This window comes from Eublepharis macularius, chromosome 12 (assembly GCF_028583425.1).
Source record: "Eublepharis macularius isolate TG4126 chromosome 12, MPM_Emac_v1.0, whole genome shotgun sequence".
In the NCBI taxonomy this organism is placed as follows: Eukaryota; Metazoa; Chordata; class Lepidosauria; order Squamata; family Eublepharidae; genus Eublepharis; species Eublepharis macularius.
Window position 1 is genome coordinate 54,359,679 of NC_072801.1, and position 25,053 is coordinate 54,384,731.

General features: G+C 45.5%; 1 protein-coding gene across 1 annotated transcript in view; it reads right to left on the minus strand.

The window, feature by feature from the left end:
- LOC129338555 (uncharacterized) overlaps positions 1-25,053 on the minus strand; it is a 177,061-nt gene that overhangs the window by 101,940 nt on the left and 50,068 nt on the right. Inside the window, exons 16-18 of the mRNA XM_054992877.1 lie at positions 16,513-16,816; positions 14,566-14,871; positions 6,398-6,712 (exon numbers count right to left, since the gene is read on the minus strand). Of these exons, the coding sequence (XP_054848852.1) occupies positions 6,398-6,712; positions 14,566-14,871; positions 16,513-16,816 (925 nt within the window). The remainder of the gene's footprint in view (positions 1-6,397; positions 6,713-14,565; positions 14,872-16,512; positions 16,817-25,053) is intronic.

A 25,053-nucleotide genomic window follows, 5' to 3' on the forward strand; every position in this document is an offset into this window, starting at 1 on the left:
CTTTTGAATTTGGAGGAATGAAAAAGCGCATCAGATCTGAATTTGAGATGGAAAAGTTTATGAGGGACAATGAAAAGGACTTACCAACAACAAGGCTATGAATATGGAGTGTAAAGTTTTATCTTGGAATGTAAATGGACTTAATTCACCCAAAAAGAGAAAAAGTACTTTCCACTGGCTACTAAAACAAAAATGTGACATTGTATGTTTGCAAGAGACCCATATTAGAAATCAGGATGTAAAATATCTTAAAGTGAGTAAGTTGGGCACTGATTTTGTAGCGGCCTCAAAAAAGAAAAAAAAGGGAGTGGTATTATATATAAAAGAGGAGCTACAGCCGAAATTAATGATTAGAGATGTGGAAGCCAGATTTATAGCAGTGGGATGTACATGGAATTTTAAAAAAGTGTTGGTTATTGGAATCTATGCACCAAATGGTGCTAAAGAGAGCTTCTTTGAGGATTTAAGGAAGCAATTAGATGAACTTTCATATGACCAGATAATCCTTGCAGGAGACTTCAATGGAATTACAAATTTGGAACAGGACAAAAAATCAGTAACCGCACAAAAGAAAAAAGGGCTTTTACCAAAGACGTTTTTTGCATTAGTGCAACAGGAAACTTTGGAAGATGTATGGAGAACGCGGAATCCCACAAGTAGACAGTATACATTTTTCTCCGCAAGACACTCTACTCTATCACGTATTGATATGATCTGGGCCTCAAAGGACTTAGTGCTCTGGACTAAGGACATTGAAATAATGCCTATGGTAGGCTCAGATCATAATCCAATTATGTGGAAGTTTGGGAAAAGAACTAAGAGGAAAGGATGGAGAATAAATGAGGATTTGCTACAGGAAGGAGAAAATATGGAGATGTTGAGAAGGGAAACTAAGTTCTTCATACAACACAACATTAATCGAGAAGTACCAACCAATAAGGTTTGGGATGCATACAAAGCAGTAATTAGAGGCGTACTAATGGACTTAAGTGGAAGAGCTCGAAAGAAAAGAGAGGAGAAGAGACAGGAGATTATGGAGAAAATAAAAGCCAAAGAAATACAATTAAAGAAAAGACCAGGGAAAAAGAAAATTTATCAGGATATTAAAATCCTTCAAGAGCAGTTGACGGCAATGAATAATAAAGAACTGGAATGGAACTTGAAGAGAATGAATCAAAAGTCGTTTGAAGGTGCAAATAAACCTGGGAAATATTTGGCATGGCAACTGAAGAAGAGAAAGGGAAAAAAGATAATAAATAAAATATGTGAGGACAATAAAGTGTATCGAGAACAGACTGCTATTAGTAGAGCCTTTTACAAATTTTATGCCAAATTGTATGGGAAAAAAGAAGTGAATAAAGATTCAATAGCGACATACTTGGGAAAAGTAAAACTCCCAGTAATTTCGGAAGATTGGAGAGCTAAATTAAACTGTGAAATAACAGAGGAAGAGATAAGGAAAGCAATACAGTCAACAAATTTGGGAAAAGCGCCAGGGCCTGATGGACTTACAGCTAAATTTTATAAGGTAATGGCCAATGAGCTGGCACCACTTTTAAAAGAGGTGATCAATGGTGTCTTGAGAGATCAAAGAATTCCAGATACCTGGAGTGAAGCTAATATATCATTGATCCCCAAAGAAGGACAGGACTGGACTAACGTTAAAAATTACAGACCTATTTCCTTACTTAACAATGACTACAAGATCTTCGCGAAGATCTTGGCAGAGAGACTAAAGGGATGGCTAGCCGAGGTTATCGGGGAAGAACAAGCAGGTTTTTTACCAAACAGACAAATTAGAGACAACTTAAGGACAGTTATAAATGCTATTGAATACTATGATAGGCGTTGTGATAAGGAGGTTGGTTTCTTCTTTGTAGACGCGGAAAAAGCATTTGACAATTTGAACTGGGACTTTATGTTTGCCACTATGGAACAGCTACAAATGGGAGAAAGATTCATAAGAGCAGTTAAAGAAATTTACAGAGACCAAAGTGCAGCAATTGTGGTGAATGATGAGGCGACCAAGAAACTGACTATAGGTAAAGGTACAAGACAAGGTTGCCCGTTGTCTCCACTGTTGTTTATTTTGGTATTGGAAATTCTGATGATACAGATTCGAGAAGATAATGCAATCCGCTGAATAAAGATAAAGGACTTTTCCTATAAGGTCAGAGCATTTGCAGATGACATAATGCTAATTGTGGAAGATCCAATCGAAAACATGCCTAAGGTAATAGATAAAATTAAAGAGTTTGGAGACTTGGCAGGTTTTTATGTAAATAAAAAGAAATCAAAGATATTATGTAAAAATATGACTAAACAAAAACAACAGTTATTAACGGAAACAACTGACTGTGAAGTAACAAGTAAGGTAAAATATTTGGGAATCGAACTGACTGCAAAAAATATAGATCTATTCAAGAACAATTATGAGAAATTATGGACTCAAATAGAGCAGGATTTGATTAAGTGGAATAGATTGAACTTGTCATGGCTGGGAAGAATTGCAGCAGTTAAGATGAATGTTTTGCCAAGAGTGATGTTTTTGTTACAGACAATACCAATTATTCGGGACTCTAAACAATTTGAAAAATGGCAGAGGAAAATATCGGAGTTTGTGTGGGCAGGCAGGAAGCCTAGGGTGAAAATGAAAGCGTTACAGGACGCAAAAGAAAGGGGTGGAATGCAACTGCCCAACCTGAGACTTTATTATGATGCAATCTGTCTGGTATGGTTGAAAGATTGGATGACGCTGAAAAATCGCAAATTACTAGCCTTACAGGGATATAAAAATTGTTTGGATGGCATGCATATTTATGGTATGACAAAGTGAAAGCAGACTCTATGTTTTTGCACCATTATATTTGGAGAAGCCTCTTCACAGTTTGGAAGAAACATAAAGATTACCTACAGGAAGGAATTCCCTCCTGGGTGGTTCCATATGAAGTAATTGATCCAAGAACGGTTGATAATGAACAACAGTGCTTAACGTACAAGGAGATAACTCAAATAGAACTTTCTAAAATAAGAATAATGACACAACAAGAGTTGTCCCCAAACTATGATTGGTTTCAATATAGACAAATTAGAGATCTTTATTATTCGGACCGTGCGAAGGGAGGAATAAGAATGGAGAATTCAGAATTAGAGAAAGTAATTTTACAAGAAGATAAAAAGGAAATCTCAAAGGTTTATAAAGTGTTGTTAAAATGGTATACTGAAGATGAGGCAGTCAAAGTGCAAATGGTGAAGTGGGCTATAAATTTTAATAAAGAAATAACAATGGAGGCATGGGAATACTTGTGGAAAAATACCTTGAAGATTACGACATGTACTAATATTAAAGAGAATGTCTATAAAATGATTTACCGTTGGTATCTGACACCAAAGAAAATTGCGCTAGGGAATTTGAATATGTCTAACAAATGCTGGAAGTGCAGAAAGCATGAGGGATCTTTGTATCATATGTGGTGGACTTGTGAGGTAGCTAGGCAGTACTGGGGGGCAATAACAAAAGTAATGAGTGAGATTTTACAATTTCAAGTTAATAAGAACCCAGAACTCCTGCTACTGAACTTGGGAATGGAGGATATTCCAGCACAATACAGGACATTGTTATTCTATATGACAGCAGCAGCTAGACTTTTGTATGCACAGAAGTGGAAAGTACAAGAGGTGCCAACTATTGAGGACTGGACCTACAAATTGCTGTACATGGCGGAGATGGATAAAATGACAAGAAAACTGAGAGACCTTGACCCAGGGCAGTTTAACAAGGACTGGGAGAAGCTGAAACAATATTTGGTGAAAAAATGGGAGGTGGGAGGAGAACTGTGGCAGTTTGAAAATTACTGAAACATAATATAAGAAGAGGGAAGTGACTATACCGGGGGGTGGAGAGTTAACAGAATAATTCTAAGAAAATATCATATTTGATTATTATATAGAGTATTAGTAGTGCTATCAGTATAAGAAATATAAGGATAGAAATTAAATTAAATATTTTTCTGAAGGTAAATAATAATTGTACAAGGGTGAATGAATATATATTAACGTACGGAATGCGGTTTTAATAGATTGACTTATGTTAAATGGATACATGAATTGATTACTTTTGTTAGATAGCTTTACAATGGTGAAATTAGATAATTAAAATGGATAAGATATGTAAAAGGAAGTAAAGAGCAATATATAGAATATAAGTCAAATTGATTGATTTATTATGAATGTATGCAATGTTTATAGAAGTACTAGAAGATATGTATAAGGAGGGGCAAATTGTTTGTCCCATATTGAAGAGAGTAGAAAGAGCAAGATAGAGTACAGGTTATTAAAATAAATATTATTAGTATTTTGGAAGAAGACAGGTTAAGAGAGTTCTATTCATTTGTAAGGGAAGGAATCAGAAATAGCACAATTATGATAGATAAGCTTAGAAGAATTTGAAAGTATATTATAACAAATATATTAAAGTTGATATGAGTAAGGGGAAAATAGATGAGGGGTTGGAAAACTGTTGGAAGTCAATAAAAGGGGGGGGAAGGGAGGGGGTTAGAATTGGAAAATTTTAGGGAATGTGATTGTAAATGACATGATATGTTTCTAATCCAATAAAATTTTTATATAAAAAAAAAGAAATAGGATCTGATGAACCACTGGTTTGTGAATCCAAACCAGCCTGGTTTGTGCTTAATTTTGGTTTGTACTTTGGTTTGTGCCCATCTCTAGTTAAAAGCTGCTAGTCCTTTTAAATGTGGGGTTATAAGGAAAAGTGTGCAACTAGGACCATTCTCCTTATAATTCTTCAGTGAAAAGTACTAGGCATCCTTTTTTACAAAGTGAAAACTGGGAAACAGCATATTGTGTTATAATGCTATAACTTTACAGTGGTACAGCTTTTGCCATTAAAAAAAATGAAAAAGCCTTCTGGTAGCAAAAGGTGGAAATGGAAGCCATGGAGGGCTGAGGCAAGGAAAGTGTGGGGGATATGGTTATGCGATTGCTCTGTTGCACCACAAATCCCTTTGTAGTCCCAGCAGCAATGAGAGCTACTCGAAGAATCCTCTCTGAGGGCCAAGCTACACATGACGAATGACACTTGAATGGCAAGTGTATTTCTTCCTGTTCACTTGCCCTCCACTCAATCCACTTGCCATTCAAGTGTCATTTGTCATGTGTAGCTTGGCCGTCAATCAGCCAGAAATACTCCACATCGAGGTGCAGAACATAGTGATTACACTAAAGTGCATAGCAACCCTGCCAACATCCATTATTCATGGAGCAGCATGAATAATAATATAACACCCAGGGAGTCAACACAGGGAACACAACTCCTTGTCCTCGAAAGAGCTCCATGATATGGCCAACAAATGCCCTCATTTCTGGGAGCCCCGCTAATGTAGGTTGCACCCTGTCTGCATCCAACTGACTTTTCCCCAGGCTCACACACAGGGAAGGAAACATGCCTCGTCCTTGGGGAAGCAGCAAAATGTTGCTGAAGTCTTTGAGACATTAATGCTAGTGCAGCGCTAGCATGGGGCATGCAGCTGGCACATCAACATATTTATGAGACATGTCCACTTAGGATTTAGTTTCCAGCCCTTTCAGGACAAGGTTGGGCCGAAAATGTGCATGTGATTTAGGTGATCTAAGCCCAGTTCTAAACATTTAGCCCCTGGTTCAAACACTTGCTGGGAAGGCATCGTCATAACTGATTCCTCCATTATGTGGCATTCACTGGGGTGCAGTTCACTGGAGTGTGCAGTTCAGCCTGGAATTTTTTCTTTGTGCCTGTTTAGAAAGTGAAACCTTCACAGAGAACTTTGAGCACCCTCAGCGATGGTATGGCTTGCATCCACTGGAGTATTTTCACAGATTGAAGGCTTTCCTCCTGTGGAGTGCAACTTTTTCACCTGTCCCTGCCACAGCAGCCCTCCAATGCTGCTTCTGGGGGAGCCTGCAGGAGGACAGAGAGGCAAAGAAAGCTGTTTTCCCTGGCCGCCAATCTTTCTGTCCTTGTAGACATGGGGAGAGGGGGAGGGGCAATATAATGACAGCTGCATAATATGAAAATGACAGGTTTGGGCCATTTTTTCCAGTTCCATTTTGGTTTGTAGTATACAATATTGCTGGTATGTATGAAGCGGTGAAAGATATTTCAGTACAGGCATCCCTTGGAAACACATTTTTGTCTCTGTTGGGCTCTCCATGTAATCTAGGCTACATTGGTGGCTCTTGGATGGATGTGTTTAGAAGATGGGAATAAAGGATGCATGAATGATAAAGCCTCTTCAAAAGGTTGAGTCTTTAGTAGGTTATGATTCTTTGGTATAAATCAGCAATTTGAAATAATTTAATCAGAAGAACCTCCCACACGCCTTTTAGTGCCTCTTACCTCCGCATACAACACCAGCATCTTCGTTGTGGGAACAGCTATTGTCCCCCCATACTTTTGCACGGCATTTGCTAATAGCGTTCTCCGTCCCTGTACAGTTAACACCATCTAGCCAAATGGGACCATATCCTTCTCCAAAATGAGAGCCTTGTGGGGCTGATAAAGCGCTTCCACACTCAAGGTAACGGCACACAACCTTGGCGTCTTCAAGGTCCCAATCATCATCACATACAGTTCCCCATTGTTTCTCATGGAGTATCTCAACTCTCCCAGAACAGCGACTGCGGCCATTGACTAATATGATCTCAGGTATTTCTGAGAAGAAGAAAAATACAAAGTATAAACATTTTTGGAGCTGTTTCACTGTCCAAATTCTTCTTTCTGCCCTGCACCTGCTCTCTGCTGCTAGCTTATTTGTTTTTGGTTCCGTATGTCTGAATGCTTACATTATTGGCGTGTTGGAGCAACTGTGAAAAAGTTTTCACTATATTGTGTTTCAATAAGCAAGTTCTTTATAAGGGCGTGCTCTGGGAAACTGGAAATTCTACAAGAAATTCTATCTGTGGAATTATGAAGCCCTCTCCCCCTTTCCCCAGAGCTGTTTGCTTGAACTGCATTCATTTTCTCCCTCCCCAACTTGGTGCTGGGATGAGCCTTCCTCTGTGTTTTTGCATTCAGAAAAGAGAGCAGGTTTCTGGTCATCACAGAAACAGAAGTCAAAACACAGGAAGCAGGACTGCACAAAATTCAGTCATCCTACCAAAAGTTGGACAGGCATCTCCCACTGAAGAGGCATCCTGGAATAATCCTCACCTCACCCAGTACCTGACTTTCATGTAATCAATTAAGAACTCTCAGTTATTAATCTGCATTTTGCAGTCAGAATTTTTCACCATTCACCATTATCATAATAAGAGAAATGAGTGAAATTTTACAATTTCAAGTTAATAAGAACCCAGAACTCCTGCTACTAAACTTGGGAATGGAGGGAATTCCAGCCCATCATAGGATGCTGATATTTTACATGACGGCAGCAGCTAGACTTTTGTATGCGCAAAAATGGAAAATACAAGAAGTGCCAACCATTGAAGATTGGATCCACAAATTGCTGTATATGGCAGAAATGGATAAAATGACAAGAAAATTGAGAAATCTGGACTCAGGACAGTTTAACACAGACTGGGAGAAGCTGAAACAATATTTGGAGAAGAAATGGGAGGTGGGAGGAGAACTGTGGCAGTTTGAGAACTACTGAAGTACAATAAAATGTAGAGGGGGGTGACTTTACCGGGGAGGAGAAGAGATAAAAGAGAATTTCTAAGCAGTGATGATATTAGATTGATATATATAGAATAATAAATAGAATATCGATAGAAAATAATTAATCATAAGGGTTAACTATAAGGATTGACTAACTAATAATATTTTCTTTTTGATTCTGTACAATGTATCAAACTGAATATGTTTATTTGAAGCTGTATATGAGTCAAATTGATTGATATCATATACAGACCTATGATTGAAGGGGAATAGAAATACTAATGTAAACAAATATAATTAAAATAGAAAGAAGAAGAAATAATGACATAGAATAAGAATAGAATAACATACAGAGTATAAGTTAAACTGATTGATTTATATGAATGTATGGTTTACATAGTTTATGATATATAGAAATATTTGAAAGTGAAATAATGAAAAATGGGATAAATTGTTTATCCATTATGGAAAAAGGGACTCATAGGCAGGGTACAGAGTATTAAAAATAGTTAAAGAAGTATTGCTTAGAATAAAGGGAGAATATATATTTGCTAGATAGAGGAATATATAAAGAGTAAGGGAAAAGGGATAAAGGGTTGGAAAACTGTTGGAAGTCAACAAAATGGGGGGGGGAAAGGGAGGGGGTTAGAAATTGGGAAATGGGAATATTGACTGTAATGTGTAAACATTTGATCCTAACCCAATAAAAAAAATTTTCAAAAAAAAAAGAATTTTTCACCATTATCATTTCCAAGCACAAGATTTATGGCCATGTTTGGAAGGATCTCACTTCTACCTTGGACTATTTGTCCAGCACTTCCAGTGTGTTTCATTTGAGTTGCCTAACCAGTTCTGCTCTGTGAGTGGCTGCTCACCGCTAGTTCCTCCTATGCTACTTTTTATTGTTTGCTGATGGGTACTATTGGGTGCCAGGCCTTCAATGGCTAATCCCAGGAGCATTGGAGGTCAGGGCATCTGGTGAAAAGCATTGAAGATGTTTTGACATCACTTTCACATGGAAGCCCCCCGCCCTTTTGTCACAGTGTGTGCAATGTCATTTCCCGTCACATTTGTTTTCTCCTGCTGATCCACTGATTGAGTGTGGGTGATCAGACCAGGAGCAGGAATCAGTTTGGCAGTTTGAGTCTTACCTTGAGCAACTGCTGACCATGCAGTGACATCACTTCTGGTATGCCCCAATAGTGATGTTATAATGTTACCAGGATACTCTAGTTTTTGCCCAAATCTCTGTGGTTTGGGGTGAGTGCTAGAGCATTGCCCAACATGATGATGTCACTTCCATGCTGTGATGGATGGATGTGACATAATGGTGTTGACACAAAATTGTTGACTGTGCCCCATTGTCCTCATCATTCCCCCCTACAACCCAACTGAATGGTGGCAGGAAGTGTTGTTAGGGGAGGAGATGGAAAGTCTCCTGCTGAAGTTGCAGGAGTTTGCCTGTCATAGGTGTACAAATAATAAGTCAAAGAAAGGAGGAGGATTGGGTAGGATGGAGTTAAAATGCTGGTTCAGTCACAACCGAGGTGAGGTGCAACAGAGATGACTGGATTGACTTTCAAATTATTGATAACTCCACCCGTAATTTTAATTGACAACACAGGAAGAAGCCAGATTCACCCTAAGGTGAAAAGATTCCCTGTGATTTTTCTTTGATGGCATTTGTATTCATCCTGTACTGGTTATTCTTGCGATAATCTGCCAATCTAGTCCTGTTGAAGTTCAAGAATAGAGATAGGTATGGACTGGGAGTCAGCCATGAACCGCCGGTTTGTGGTCCGTGGACTTTCACGGACCACGGACCATGAACTTTTAAACAGACCGGCCCAGTTCGCGAACTGGTTTGCGAACTGTTTTTGTGCAGTAGACCTGGTTTCCCCACAGATTTTTGCTTTAGTAAACCCCAAAAGTTTTCATGTAACACTCTTCAATTATCACTTTTTCAAAGACTTTAACAAACAACAACTTCCCTTCCCCTATTCTGACTGACTCTTACCCGCCCTTGGTGGAAGGAGGGAGACTTGTGCTTCTGTCCAGGAGAGGTGGCTGCTCACAAAACCCACCTACATGGGGCTGCATCAACAACAGATGCCCTCCCTGGGGGCGGGGAGACCAACTCCCCATGATGGGAAATGAATGCATGTACTTGAGTGAAAGCCAACTCCGCAACAGGAGATCATGTAGCAATTCAAAGGCCCCTTGCTGGAATAGAAAGCATGGGAGGGATGGAAAGGATGTCTTCCACACCTTTGGGGAAGGAGACTTATGCTACCCTTTTCAGAGGGAGCCTCTTTGACCAGTGGCCAACAAATTCCACCTCAGTGACTTAGTGTGTCTGCTTGCTTGGGTTAGGGGCAGGTCTCTCACCTGGGCCGCTGTCCTACTTGTCACTGGACCTGGGGGGTTGACAATCTGGTTTCCCTCCACTCCAAGTTCAGTTATTTTAGGGGCCCCGACCATCTGGTGAAGCAGAAGGATCCACCACAGTGGCCCACTTCAAAAGTTCTTGTGAGGATAAAATGGGGAAGAACTTTGGTTGCACCAAATCTCCCAAGCGTTGTTTCTCCGGTGCCAGCAAGAAAAAGCTCAGCTGACAAAAAGGGTGTCCAAGTCCCCTCTTGGGGCTGTTAGGAAGGAAAGCCCTTCCCAACTTCAGGAAGGGTGACTCTAAGTCCCCTTGCAGGGGAAGGGGCTTCCCTCCCCATAGAGAACACGACTTAGAGGAAAGGTGGTTACCATCAAAAGACACCTCAGCTATGGGGTAGCCATGAGAAAAGAGAAAGGTGGTGCTGTCATGATGAAAAGTAGAAGACAGTGGAAAAGAAGTGGCGAAACGGAGGCATATGAGATGTTACCAAAAAAGAGAAGCAGTTCTTGAGTGTGCCAATGCTGGGCAAGGAGAGGGGACAGAGTGGGATGTCTATGAAGGTGCCCAACCACAGGGACTTGTCTCAACATTGCTGTGGAGTTGTGCATGCACAGTTCCCAGCCCAAGAGCATCCCACACACAACCAGTGGAGCACTCGCCAAACCTGGTGTTTGCGAGGGAATGAAACGTTTGTGTGGGGGAAGGCAGTAGACGTTGTGTTGGGAAGGAAGCAGACTTGGGCTCCCCAATTCTGAGGGTAGCCTTGGAGGATGGGCACCTCAAAGGAAACTTGTGCTCATCTATTTGGAAGGAGCCTTCCTCATGCCTGGGAGAAGGAGACTTGTGTTCTTCCATTCAGAAGCACCATTCTCTGTGCTTGGGGAAGGAGACGGGTTCCCTATTCAGAAAGTCCCTTCCCTATGCAGGTCAGGAGCCTGGCGACCACTAAATGATAATTTTTATTTTAAAGGAGTGCCCCCCACGTAACAGAAGTGGGTATTGATGGCGGCCACCTGCTCCCTTTGGGGGCCCCCTTTCCTTGGACCAGGTGAAATTAGGGTGGGGAGAGGGCAGTCACCACATCGTGAAAGTGGGTATCGATGGGAGCCACCCCCTCCCTTTGGGGGCCCTCTTTCCTTGGACCAGTGGGGTTAGGGTAGAAAGATGGTGGCCACCATGTCATAGAGGTGGGTATTGACAGCAGCCACTCCCTCCTTTTTGAGGATCCCCTTTCCTTGGACCACGTGGGGTTAGTGTGGGGAGACTGTGGCTGCCACACTGTGGAAGTGAGTATCAATGGCGGCCACCCCCTCCCTTTGGGGGCCCCCTTTCCTTGGACCAGTGGGGTTAGGATGGGGAGAGGGCAGCCACCACATCATGGAGGTGTCTTTTGAGTGTGGCCTCACCCCTCCTTTTATGTGCCCTTATGACTGCCTTCCCCATGCCTGGGGGAAGGGAGTGGAAGCAGCTTCCCACTCTCAGGGGGCCACACACTCGCAGAAGGAAGATGGTCACCAACGATACCCACTTCACCAAACATGGCATCATCAGTGAAGGAAGGACATGTGGTTGCTGCGGCAGCCTTCCCTACACCTGGGAAAAGGGAGTGGATGCAGCCTCTGCACTCGAGGGGGGCATGTGCTCGCAGGAGGAAGATGGTTGCTGACAATACCCACTTCACCAAACGTGGGAGTGTCAGCAAAGGGAAGGACATGTGGTTGCTGTGGCCGCCTTCTCCACGCATGGGGGATGGGAGCAGCCTCCCCACTCAGAAGGGGCCATGCGCTCCCAGGAGGACGATTGCCAATGATACCCACATCAACAAATGTGATGCTGTCAACAAAGGAAAGATATGCAGTTGCCACAGCAATCCCTCCATGGTTACTACAGATAACAGGGGTCATGTCCAAATCATGTTCTGCAACAGGATCCCACCTCTAAGACGTGGTGGTAGAAACTGCAGCAGAAAACTCAGAAAAAGAAACCATTGTCACACCCACAGGTTGGACAGAAGGGATTCCTTCCTTGAGCCTAATCCCACCTCACCGAGAAGATATAACTCCCCTGTTGAGAGGTAGTGCCTGTTGTCAGAGCCAGAACCCACCTCTCCGATGGGTGGTTGTGATTAAACAGACAGGAATGGATGCCTTCTCCATGTTCAGAGAAGGCAACTTTAACTCTCCTTTGGGGGGGGGGTGCCTCCTAGATAGTAAGGGATGGTAACATGGATGTAAGTAGTGCCACATTTGCAAATGCTATGTTCAGCAGCGAAACCAACATCTATGAGGTGGTATAACAAATGGAGAAAGTGGGTGAAGCCTAGCTGGTGGATTTAAATGATGGATCTTGGGTTTGCTTTTTAGGTTGCAGCAGGACATAAGACACGAGATTATGAAAGGAGAAGCTCAGAGATGAGAAAGAAAGCCTGGAGCAGAGAGGGAAGGCACCTGTAGTCTGGAATAATAGATGGGATCCGGAGGGCTTCCTCACAACAGAACATGGACTGGGGATGCTCCTGAGCCTGATTGAAGGTGAAGCAACCTGGCATTGGTGCAGAGACTGGGGCTTCTCAGAGCCAAGATTCCAAGTCCCCAAGGTCCAGGGAAGAATACCCCAGCAGGAGGAGGTTGATCTTGATGAACGCCAATTGATCAACCAAGGCGGGATCCAGGCATGAGCGGTGGGGACGAGGATGTCTCCCAGGTGGGAGAACACCTGCTCGCTCTGGACACTGGTTGGGGGGGCAGGAGAGGAAATTCATGACCACAGAGCCCAATAACAGCCCCCTTTGCTCCTCAAAAGCCAGGAAGGAAAGCATCCCAAGAGGCACTCACTATTTAGGGAGAGAAAGGCTTTGAAAGAAGCAGAGAGCCTCCAAAGCATGCTGCCAGTCATCAGAGAGTGGGTGTTTCACAGAGCCCAATAGCAGCCCCCCTTGCACCTCAACAGCCAGGAAGGAAAGCACCCCAAGATGCACTCACTATTTGGAGAGAGAAAGGCTTTGAAAGAACTCAAGTAGAGAGCCCCCAAAGCATGCTGCCGGTCGCCAGAGAGTGGATGTTTCACAGCACCCCATAGCAGCTCCCTGGGCACCTCAAAAGCCAGGAAAGAAAGTGGGAAGAAAGTGGAAAGAAGGAAAGAACTCAAGCAGAGAGCACCCAAAGCTGCCTTGCACGCACTGCGGGTCTGCGAGTGGGTGGAGTCAGAGCACAATAGAACCCACCGGGAACCCAGAAACAAGTAAGAGTTTGGGGGCAGGGAATTTGACCCCCAGAACCCAAGGATTTGAAAGGGGAAAGAAATCAGAGTAAACCAGTTCTGAAAAACACCAGGCTAACAAAACATTCTATCCCCGACAATAGCCCTGCAGAGAAGATTAGCACATCAAGTACCAATCCATATGCAAAAGAACCTCCTCAGGATACAGTGAAGCCTCCCGTCATTAGCATTCCACACCCTGGGAAACTCTTACAGGATGACTCAGCTCAACCCCACCCCTCCTGAGTAGATACAAATGAACCTACATCTTTTCCACACTGTGACACTGAGAGATCTCTGTCTTTTGGTGCTACACCTCTGAAGATGCCAGCCACAGCTGCTGGCGAAACGTCAGGAACTACAATGCCAAGACCACGGCAATACAGCCCGGAAAACCCACAACAACCATCGTTCTCCGGCCGTGAAAGCCTTCGACAATACATTGAGATTGGTGTGTTCCAAACGGGGAAGGTGGCTTCACACCGTTGCCTAGGAAATTGTTTGAGCAGGGATGGCAGGAATCCTGGCATAACAGGCCAATGGACAGACGGACAGAACGCCCCAAAGTTCGGTGCTTTTGTGAAAAGAACATGCGCCATGGCCCGCGTGTTCGGGAACAATGAACAAGGTAAATCCGTGGAGAAATTAGGTCCATTATGCAGTCCGCGCCCATCTGTACTCAAGAATATTGTCAGGTAACCTTGAAGATCCTCCATTGACAGGTCTGAATTTTGGCTTAATACACATCTAGATAAGATGAAGAAAATGGATTCTGCTCTGTGAAAGCACCTTGACTCATTGTGACTGAGCAATCTTTTAAAACACATACACACATACAAGCCTGGGATGGAGGGGAATGGTGGCTGTGCAGGCATGGGGCAGGAAAAATGCAGGGAAACCTACCATCTAGAAGCCCTGTTGCTGCTGTGCTGAATTGGTGGCTGCAGAAGCAAGAGGAAACCTACAGAGAGTCATAGCCATTTGGAAGACAGCTCTGTCCTTTCTCATTTTTCCTTTACTCTTCTCCCTGCCTGAAAAACTTGCTTTTGGCAAGTGAGGAAATCCAGGAACTTATTTTAGCAACTGTTTCATCAGGAAGAAACCTTCCAGGGAGCTATATTTGATGTAACGGTTGACAATTGTTTATGCCTACTTAATCCTATCCGATGGTAAATGAGCAGGTACTTAAGGTGATCTTTTGGAAGGAGAGCTAAATAATTTTGTGGATCCTTTTCATATCTATGGGTCGAATGACAATTACCTGCACATTCCACACTTGCATCTTTGCTGTGGCCACAGCTGTCTTCTGCCAAGGGGGTTGCTGTGCATTCGCTTAGATTGTCTTCGGATCCCGTGCAGTTGACCTCGTCCATCCAAATGGAACCAGATCCTTGTCCAAACTTAGCCCCACCTGGTGCTGCTAAAGCTTTTCCACAGCCCACTTCCTGGCACACAACATGGGCTTCGTTCATGTCCCAGCCATTTTCACACACTGTTCCCCATTCCTGGTTACGGAGCACCTCGACCCGGCCAGCGCAGGGAGTTGGACCATTCACCAGCCTTACCTCTGTTTAAAGAGAAATAGAATGAAAGTCTGTTAATGGTGTACTAGCACACCTTCACAGCAAGATTTCTAGACTCCAAAGAAACAAAAAGAAAAATACAAACTAAGAATTCATGTACTTATTAGTGGCAAATTCTTTCATCATTTTATCTTTGGCAGTGGCCAACCAGATTATTCTTCTTCTGTGTTCACAAACAGGCACAAAGAAGAGAGTTTTGACCTAAACATTGTGAGAGTTTTTCTTCGCAATGTTTTACTCCAATGTGGTAAATATCAGCAGTCATCACTCTGGGGAAAACATTTATCAGAAACATTTTCAAATGGACAATGCGGATGACACCCAGTTGTATCTGTTGATGGGCAGCCAGCCTGACTTTGCCCCTGATGTCCTAGTGAGAGCTTTGAAGGCTGTGGCTGGATGGGTAAAGCAGAGCTGGCTGAAGTTGAACCTGGTAAAGACAGAGATCCAGTACTTGGGAATCCGGCTCCCAACCCTTGATGAGGCGCCATTAGTGCCTGTCTCATCATTCCAGAGTTTTGGTGTGATACTAGATTCCTCCTTATGGATGGAGGACCACGTCATGGCAGTTGTCCAGTCTGTGTTCTTCCATCTTCAATAGCTTGCACCCTACCTGTCGACCCATGACCTAACTACAGTGATTCATGCAACTGTCACTTCCAGAATAGGCTACTGTAACTCGCTCTATGCAGGGTTTCCCTTGAGCTTAACCTGGAAATTACAGCGGGTCCAGAATGGTGCTGCATGTGTCCTGATGGACACATCATACAGGGCACATATTACTCTCATCCTGCAGCAGCTGCACTGGCTCCCCATGGAATTCCAGATCAGGTTCAAGGTTTTGATCTTAACCTTTAAAACCCTAAATGAACTGAGATCGTCATACCTGCGGGATCACCTCTCCCCATATGCACCCCAGAGAGCATTAAGATTGGCAAATAAGAACTTATTCGTGGTCCCTGGCCCCAGGGAGGCCCAGCTGGCCTTTTCAGTCCTAGCCCCAACCTGGTGGAACTCTGTGTCGGAGGACACCCAGACCTGCCAAGTCCTCATATCATTTCAGTGGGGTTGTAAGATGGAGTTGTTCTACCAGGCATACGGTTGAGGCCAGTCTTTGATTGTTTTAGGAGCCTCCCTACTGGTCTCCCGCAAAGGAGGCAACAAAACCATCTACCCCCCTATAAACACAGTCACTAGAATATTATTAACTGTGCCCCTCCTTTTGTTTACATCATGATTGGGGAAATTGGAGGGGGCCACCATCTGAGATGCTGTTCTATGTATTCATGTTTTTTTAATTTTTAAATGTATTTTTTGAATGTTCGCAGGGAGGGAGGGCTAAACATTGAATCAATCAGTCAATCAATCAATATTACCTAGCCAATCAATCTATGGATGATTTTATTCTCTTGCCAGCTATTCATGCCAGCTTCTGCCAGTGCCCTGAACAGTTGCTTGACGCAGAGATGGTAGCATGCCATGAAAATTTTTATATTTGGATTCCTGCATATCATACTGTGAAAATTAAAGGCATCGAGCTGAGCTAGCTCAGTGTTCCTGCTTAGTTGCCAATATCAGCCATGTCAAAAGCAAGGGTGAATCAACCCCTCAAGTCTTAAACTTACCTAAGCATATGACACCAGCATCTTCTCCATGGTTGCAGTTATGTACTCCCCAAGGATTTGCTGAGCAGTGACTGAGTGCTGATTCTGAACCTTTGCACTTGACTTCATCCAGCCAGATTGGGCCAGTTCCTCTTCCAAAATGTGCACTGTGTCGGGCCGATATTGCAAATGGACAGCCCAGTTGCTGACACACGACTCTGGCATCCTCCATTTCCCAGGCATCATCACAAACAGTACCCCACATTCCACCATGGAGCACTTCCACTCTCCCACTGCAGTGACTTGAACCATTCACTAACCTGATCTCAGTTGTGTTTAGGTCTGCAGGATCTGAGCTCCAAACCACACCTAGAAAGAGCAATTTTCAGACAGTGGGATTATAATGCAACGTGGCATGAGGGTGGAAGAGGATTAATAAAATAACAGGAAGGATCAACTGTCTTGCTCAATTAGACCACAATACATCTAATCCAGTATTCTTTTGTCTGTAAGATTCAGCCCAAATGCCTCAGGTACTCAGAGAAGGAAATAGTTTATTCTATTCTCTATCTTGTAGGAATCTAACATTTAAAGGGATATGGCCTCTGTACCTGATGGTTCCATTTAGCTATCATGGCTACAAGTCTTCTCCAATGAATGTGTAATTTATCTCTCCTTTTAAAACACACAGACACACACAAACACAAACACATTCCCTCCATACTAGATATAATTTTAGAAATCTGTACCTGCCAACACTTTAATCTTTCTGCAGAGGATACTGTTCCTGCTTAAATTTTTATCTACTGTCTTGTATATTTTTCTAGAAGAGAACTATATAAAGATATTATGCAAGTTTGGTTTAATCTTATTTATTCAGTAAAAATATTGTTTGGATTCAGTTATATCATTCTGTCACATGTTGACTATGAATCAGAATAAAGCAGGTTTTCATCAGAGTGCAATGGGGCCAAGTAGGGGAAGTCCTGGAAAGTGGACAGTTGGCAGATGTTGCTTGTGTAGTTCCTCCAGGGAAAAAATGTGACTGTTTGAAAACCAAGCTGGAGCAAAATTGCCATGTCGAAGCAGCAGAGTCTGTCCAAGAAATTGTAATGCAAGCCAATAAACCAATGATTATACCAGATCCTTCTCGACAGTGACTGAATAATACAGAAGAGAAGATGTTTAAGGAAAACAATAGAAGCAGTAAATAATAGCAGGGATTTGGATAAGAGGGAAGCCTACAACTAGTTGAGAGTTCAGCAGGAGAGAAGAGGAGTCCCTAACAGATGTTGACAGAGACTGAGAAATATTGGTGTCATCTAGGGGTGTACATTTGAATATTTCCAATCTAAAACAATGCCTCAAATCTCCTGTTTTTCTTCAGATTGGAAATACCCAAAATAAAACAAGAAACCCCTGATATTTTGTGACTGCAGTTACTTTGATTGTATTAAAAACCTTGTAGTATGGTAGCATTTTTATGTACCTAAGCTAATCATGAAAGATATTTGTGATGGATGATATACCTTAGGTGTTATGATAATATACATACACTTCATATATTCAAGGTATAAGTTGGAGCATGAGATTCATTTATTAAAATTTAAGTTCATGATCTACACTTTATTGTTGTTGCATAGTTAGTCAGGTGCGGTTCTCCATGGCCCGGCAGCACGCGATGTGCTGCGCAAGTCTGCTGGCCTCCATAGGAGCAGACGGGCTATTTACCCCCTGGATCAACTTCAGGGGGCTCTTCCCACGGCGCTCCGGACCCTGACCCCCTACCTGGGAGTCCTGGGGGTTAACCCTTGCAGGTTAACCACCCGGTCAGGCTGCTCGGCCGCTTCCTCCCGGACCTGCGGAGAGGAGCGTCCAACATGGTCGGGAAAACGAAACCGAATCACAAACGGGCCATTCATGATGCGCCATTCCAGCCAAACAGGTGGTCGGCACAAGCCTTGTTCGTTGAGCTCAGCCGCCATTCAGGAAGCTAAACACTCAGGTACCTTCAATCAATTACCTCGGCAATGGAGGGGGGGGGAGTGCCTGAACTCTGTCTGCACTCCCTCTGTTGCCCTGGACACCCCAATCAAAGCCCAACTTAGCTTGATGGGCACATCTTCCTTCCAAGTGTGGAGCTGCAAAATCGGTTACAATTGGTAATGTGGGAGCAGACACCAGGGGGGAGGGAGGGAGGAAGGGGGTGTTCTGTGGCCATGGGAACCCCAATCTCATCCCTGCAAACCCTGTTAGGCAGTTCTGACTGCCAACCACAGGCCTCTTGTGTTTCTCCATGAGACCTCTACTTATAAAAGGACACTGCGCTCCCAGTTCTGGTTTCACTTTCAGCAAGCAGTGGAGTGGGACAGAGCTCTTAATAGAGTTTGAGAGAGAGACAGGGAGAATGCATTAGAGCTGGGATTTTTTCTGTGTGGTTAGATAGGGATCTACCTCTCCACTGGTTCCAGAGCTGTTGCCAAGCTATGGGGCCAAGCTCAGTGGGCACCTCAGCTGAGGGCTCACCCTGATTATTACTGCCTGATCTGGTCAGGTCTCTGGGAGTGCTGGGCTAGGGCTCTACCCCCTCCCTCTAGTTCCAGGGCTGCTGCCAGGCCCTGGGGCCAAGCTCATTGTTGTGGTGGCCACCACAGGTGGTCATGGAGTGAAGTGCAAATGCAGTCCTCCTGGTTTACTTGTGGAAAGCAGTACTGGGTGTGGCTTGGGGGAAGCAGATAGTACTCTCGCTCCCCCTAATTCACCTCTGGGGGATGTGGAGGAGGCCAAAGAGGTCTTTCCTCTGCGGGGGAGAGGAACTGTCTCAACATTTTGAGGACGGGATGGGTGATGGATCCCTGGAGGAATGTTTTGTGTTTTATGAAACATCCCTCCTGTCCCCATCCCAAACTCTTGGTGGTGTCTCCGCCTGCAGTCCACCCCTCTCTCCATCGTCCGTGGCCAGCTCCGCAGTGCAGCCTGTAATCATTCATCCTCCTTCTCCTGGGACAGTTAGCGGTCCATGTTACAATGCCTCCATATGGAGGCACTTTCGGATCCTTCCTAATGACCCCCATATGGTGCGGTGCCGTGCCTGTGATGTCCAGGTGCACAGGGGCAAAAACTCGAACCATCTGTCATCAATGGCCCTGACTAGGCACCTGAAGATGCACCACACAAGCCTGTGGTCTCCGTCCTCGTCAAGTGAAACATCCGTTGGGGGGAGAAAGGGGGTGACCAGTTCTTCTGAGCATGGATCAGTGGAAGGGTCACTGGAATCCACCCAAAAAGAATCCTTGCCTTGAGGGTGACACTGTGGTAGCAGAGTGCTCAGGCAGGCTGCGCTCATGGAGGTTGTCCCCTCGGGGTCTGGGACAGCACCGCTTACAACTGCAAGGTTGAGGGCTCAGGAAGCGGGCCTTCACATCTTGGCAGAGACAATTACCCTACATGGCTTGCCCATATCCCTTGTGGAGTATGTGGGCTTCTGCAGGCTACTAAAGCATCTTGCCCCTTGGTTCTCCGTGGCGTCGCCATGCAACCTTGCCCATCGAGTCTGGCGGGTATCTTGAATGAGGGCTGACACGTTTGGGTCAAGTTTATCCAGGCCCACTCCCACTGTTAACAGGCTTCTGAGGCCTTCCTGGCACAGCCAGATCATCATGACACCTCCTTTCTGCGAAGGCAGGAAAGTGGGTGATGCTGGCGGCAGCCTCCTTTGGGTACTTGAGCAACAGCTCAGGAGCTGTTGCACATGTAGTTGAGCAACATGGTGGCCCTATCCATTACAAACGTGGTGCTCTCTGAGCAGGGGGGAATGGGTCCCTCGACTCCTTTTGTTCCCGCAAGAGCAGAAGGTGGCCGATGTCAGCTGCTGCCGCCGCCCCATTCCTTCCTCTCCCTTTCTGGAACCACTCTGACCCATCCAAGCAACGTCTCCTGTCCTGTCCATCCCCTCCTTTCTGCAAAGGCAGGAAGGCAGTTGGTGTCTGGTGGTATCTCCCAAACTGTTATGAGTAGTGCCTGTACTGTGTGCACAGGTGAGGTGCCTTGGAGCGGTAGGGAACTGCTCTTGCCCCCCTCATTTCTCGGGGCTGCTGGTCCTTCTTTCTCCTTCTCCCTCTGTGGAACCACTCTGACCCTTATGAATGACCTCTCCTGTCCTGCCCATCCCCTTCTTTCCATGAAGTCAGGACAGCGGGTCATATCAGCCACCCCTTCATGAAGGACTATGCTGTTACTGCTCCCTCTTTGGTCACAAGGGACAGCTCGGCTGCAATCACACAGGTGAATATACCGTATAGGGATACAGTCAGTTGCACAGCATCGTGGCTCCCCTGTCAACAGGACTGACTGCACCTCTTTCAGCCAGGTGGGAATGTGTCCCATGACTCCCGTCCTTTCCACAAGGGCAGGAAGGTGGGCGATGGCAGCTGCTGCCACTGCCCTATTTCTTCCTGTCCCTCTCTGGGACCACACTGACCCCTCCCAACTACCTCTCGCTTGGGAGCTTTCCAGTTACCGGTCCATACCTCTCTCTCTCAGGTGCTGCCACGAGTCCCTTCCCCACCACTTGCACTGCCCCATCCCCTCCTTTCTGTGATGGCAAAGAGATGGTTGATGCCAGCTGCTGCCAATTTGGAGTCTCCCTGTCCCCCTCACAGCATCTTCCAGGTGTAGCTTGTTGCCGCACCCAGAAACCCTTGGTCTCCCTCCACCTTACCAACCAGTGGCCACAGTCATCAACCACCTGGCTGCATAAATGGATAACCAGTCTGCCTCTGACCCAGAGGCCATGTGGGCGAGCACATTGGGGGTGCTGCCGGCAAGTGGCCAGACTCCCACCCCACCCCCTGAGGGGAGGCGGCACTCCAGCACCTCCCCAAGCCTGCCAGGCCTGGCCGCTGCAGTCAACAACCACCTTGCTGCATAAGCGGATAACCAGCTCACCTATGACCTGTAGGCCTGGCAGGCGGGCACATTGGGGGTGCCGCCGGTGAGTGGCCGGACCCCCCCACCCCCTGAGGGGAGGCGGCACTCCACCACTTCCCCAAACCTGCCAGGCCCGGCTGCAGCAGTCATCAATCACCTTGCTGCGTAAGCGAATAACCGTTCCGCCCCCGACCCGTAGGCCTGGTGGGTGGGCACATGGGGGGTGCTGCTGGCCAGCAGCCAGACCCCCCATCCCCAAGAGGGGAGGTGGCTCACCTTCAAAACCACGGCATGGGGCCAAAGTCAACTGGGGAGGGTGGCTTCATTGTGTTGTTTGGGAGTTTCCTGGGGGCATCGAATTTGGGAATGTATAACTCTGAGATCCATACTGCAATCTTGACCAAACTTGGCTGATGGCTGGAGAAGAGCCTGTTGCACATTCCCTGTGAATATGGGCTCTCTAAGCACTAAGGGGGCTGCTCTGGCACCAATGAACAACACCGAACATGTCCATTAATGGGACATGTTCGGTTCTGGTCAGCTGTTCGTGTTTGTCATCGGGAATGAACACTGAACAGCCTGTTTGGTTTTTTTTCCCCGTTCGTGCCCATGTCTATTCATGCGACACAGCTCACACCCTCAGCTCCAGAAGGGTCCACCTCTTGGGCCAGAAATTGAAGCAAGTTTCCAGAGCAGCCTGGGGATGGAGTATATGTCCCAAAACAGGAATGACAAGAATATATCTTCTCTGTCCTTGTAAGCTGTTACTGAAAGGAAGTAGACAACATTGCTGTTTCTTATTAGTGAGGAATAGTCTTTCAAAGGCTCAATTGTGCTAATCTTCATTGTTACACTTATCCTGGTGATATGTCCTAGATTTATGGCCAACTTAGATGTGCAGGATTTTAAAGAGTTGACCCAGACACAACTCGAGTTCCCTGCAGCTTTGGGGAATAGCTGTTAAAAATAAATGGCCAAATGCTTCCATAGGGGGAGGAGGGGCTCCTCCTTCTGCCCTCGAGCTATTTCCCCACGTTAAAATAGCAAGGCAGGGAAGTTTCCCCCCGTTTTTTCTGTTCCATGTGGGAAATTGTGTGCATGTAGAGCAGCATAAATGGGAGGGGGCTCCCCATGTGTATTGTGACATGGAGAAATCACTTGAGGGAGGAGGGAAAAGCCCCTCCTTACCCTGTGAAGGCCATTTGGGCTCTCCTTTATTTTTTAACAGCTATTTATTTTTAACAGCTGTCTGGCTGTAGAAAGCGGAGTTGGGGAATCTAGACCCAACTCTTTGAAAACCTGCATGTCTACAGAGACTTTCAAAAGTCCAAGGACAGTTTGTTTTATGTCTTGAGTATTCTGTCAATTTTTTAAAAATAGAACACCCTGTTTTTATTTTTTTAAAATTTAATAATTTTTATTTTATAGAAGGTTCAAGCCTCAGATAGAATAGATCAAAATATGATAACAATGGTGGCTGGTGTACATATAATCCTCTGTAAAAGTTTTCCAATTATCTAATAAATATGCAGTTATCATCTATATGTGATATGTTCAAATGTTGATAAAGTTGTAAGGTCCTCAGTCCATTGAACTTTGGGAGGTGGGTATTTGTCTCTCCATTGTTCTTACAATAAAGCCATGGAGGGTCCATTTTTATTGAACACCAGGAGACAGGCAAATAATTTAGAAGTATATAAGCATCCTGAAAATCAATGAATATTCTAATACAAAATTAACATGAGTAATCGCTTCTTCCCAAAAGGCCCAAATAGCTGGACATATCCAAATCATATGCTTAAGAGATTAATCCTGTTGCGACATAATTAATTAGACACTTTACTCCATCCTTTACTAAAAAGGCAGTGAAGTGTCAAATATATCCAAAACATATATTTTGTTGACTAAGTCACAACTTGAGATCCAAAGAAACAACAAGTATAAACAATTTGTGCCAACCCATCCCAGTATCAACTCATCCCAGTGGGACTCAGTTTCCACTCTTGCACTCACTTCCCTAGCTCCACTGGGGCCCCAAGAGCACATAGGAGAGTCAGTGACATGGTGAATGCCCAAACATCTAATCCAGATGGCTGTATGTAGTCTGTCTTGGGAACAGGTGGCTGGTTTGGAGCATCCCTCCAAGCAGGGCCGGCGCGCCCATTGAGGCCAGGTAGGCACTGGCCTCGGGCACGAGGGCACTGGGGGGGGCGCAGGAGGGGGTGTCGAGTCAGAGGAGCACGTAGCAGAGCTGGCATGGCTGGCTGCAGTTGCTGCTGCAGCCAGCCCTGTGCTTCCGATGCCGCTGCCACATGCCCCAGCCGGGCGCAGCCTCCACGCACCTCCCCAGCAGCGGCTCACAGCTTCTGCGCCCGGCTGGGATGCGTGGTGGCGGTGGCGGCAGAAGCACGGGGCTGGCTGGCTGGCTGCAGCAGCAGCTGCAGCCAGCCACGCCAGCTCCGCTGCACGCTCCTCCACCCCAGCCAGGTGCAGAAGCCATGAGCTGCTGCTGGGGCAGCGCACGGAGCAGCCTCCGCGCGCTGCCCCAGCAGCGGCTGCACTCGGTTGGGGCATGTGGCAGCGGCGGCACAGGGCCAGCTCCACTGCTCACTCCTCTGCTGCGCACTCCTCCACCCCAGCTGAGCGCAGAAGCCGTGAGCTGCTGCTGGGGCGGTGCACAGAGCAGCCTCCGTGCACCGTCCCAGCAGCAGCTCGCAGCTTCTGCACTCGGCGCTCCTCTGCGTGCTGCCCAGCCCCCCTGCAGCGCGTGATGCCGTCTGCAATGACATCATCACGCAGTCCGTGGTGTGCGCACGCGCAGAGCACGCACGCATGCTGCCACGGGCGCCAAAACCTCTGGTGCCGGCCCTGCCTCCAAGGGTTATAAAGCCAATGAGGTGGGGCAGCTGAAGGATTTAAGGGCTGGGAGTCTTGGGTAAGGAACTGAAGCAGGAGCTGCCATGGTGGCCCTGAGGAGGGCAGAAATGTTGGGGTATACATTTTGTAAACAAATCAATAAGTTTTCTGTCTCAGGCTGAGGCTGAAGCACGCGACGTGACCCATTATGCAAAGCAAGTAACTATCTACTCTGTACAGAGAGGAAGTAAACAGAACTTTGTTCCTGTTATAACTGCCTCCAGTGTATACTTGGGAGCCTAGCCATGGACCAGTGCCCACTGTCCAGCCTTACACACCATTCTCTTACACACCTACACTCTATAAACGTGTTTTATAAAACAACTGTACAGATTCAGAACATTTGAAGGCATAAATAGACTGTTGTGATCCTGAGTTTACCATTGCTGAAGAATACAAGGAGAGACTGAAAGATTGGAACAAGATTCATCTCGTTCAACATTCTTTGAAAGAACTCCAAGTACCCAAAGGTACCAAGTCACCCACCAAATACTGCTTAGAATCCATGATCCACCTGTTCCTCACAGCTACTCTAATCTTATTTTTAAAAAGTAACATCAGAACAAAGCTGAAAAGCTGACTGCAGGAGGGAGAAAATACAGATTTCCTCAATTCAAATTTACAAGAAGAGGATCACTTACCCCAAAGACCGGCTAGGAGAAGATGGATTGTTGCCATTTCTGTCAGCCTTCTTTCCAGATGTCCCACCAAAGAAGG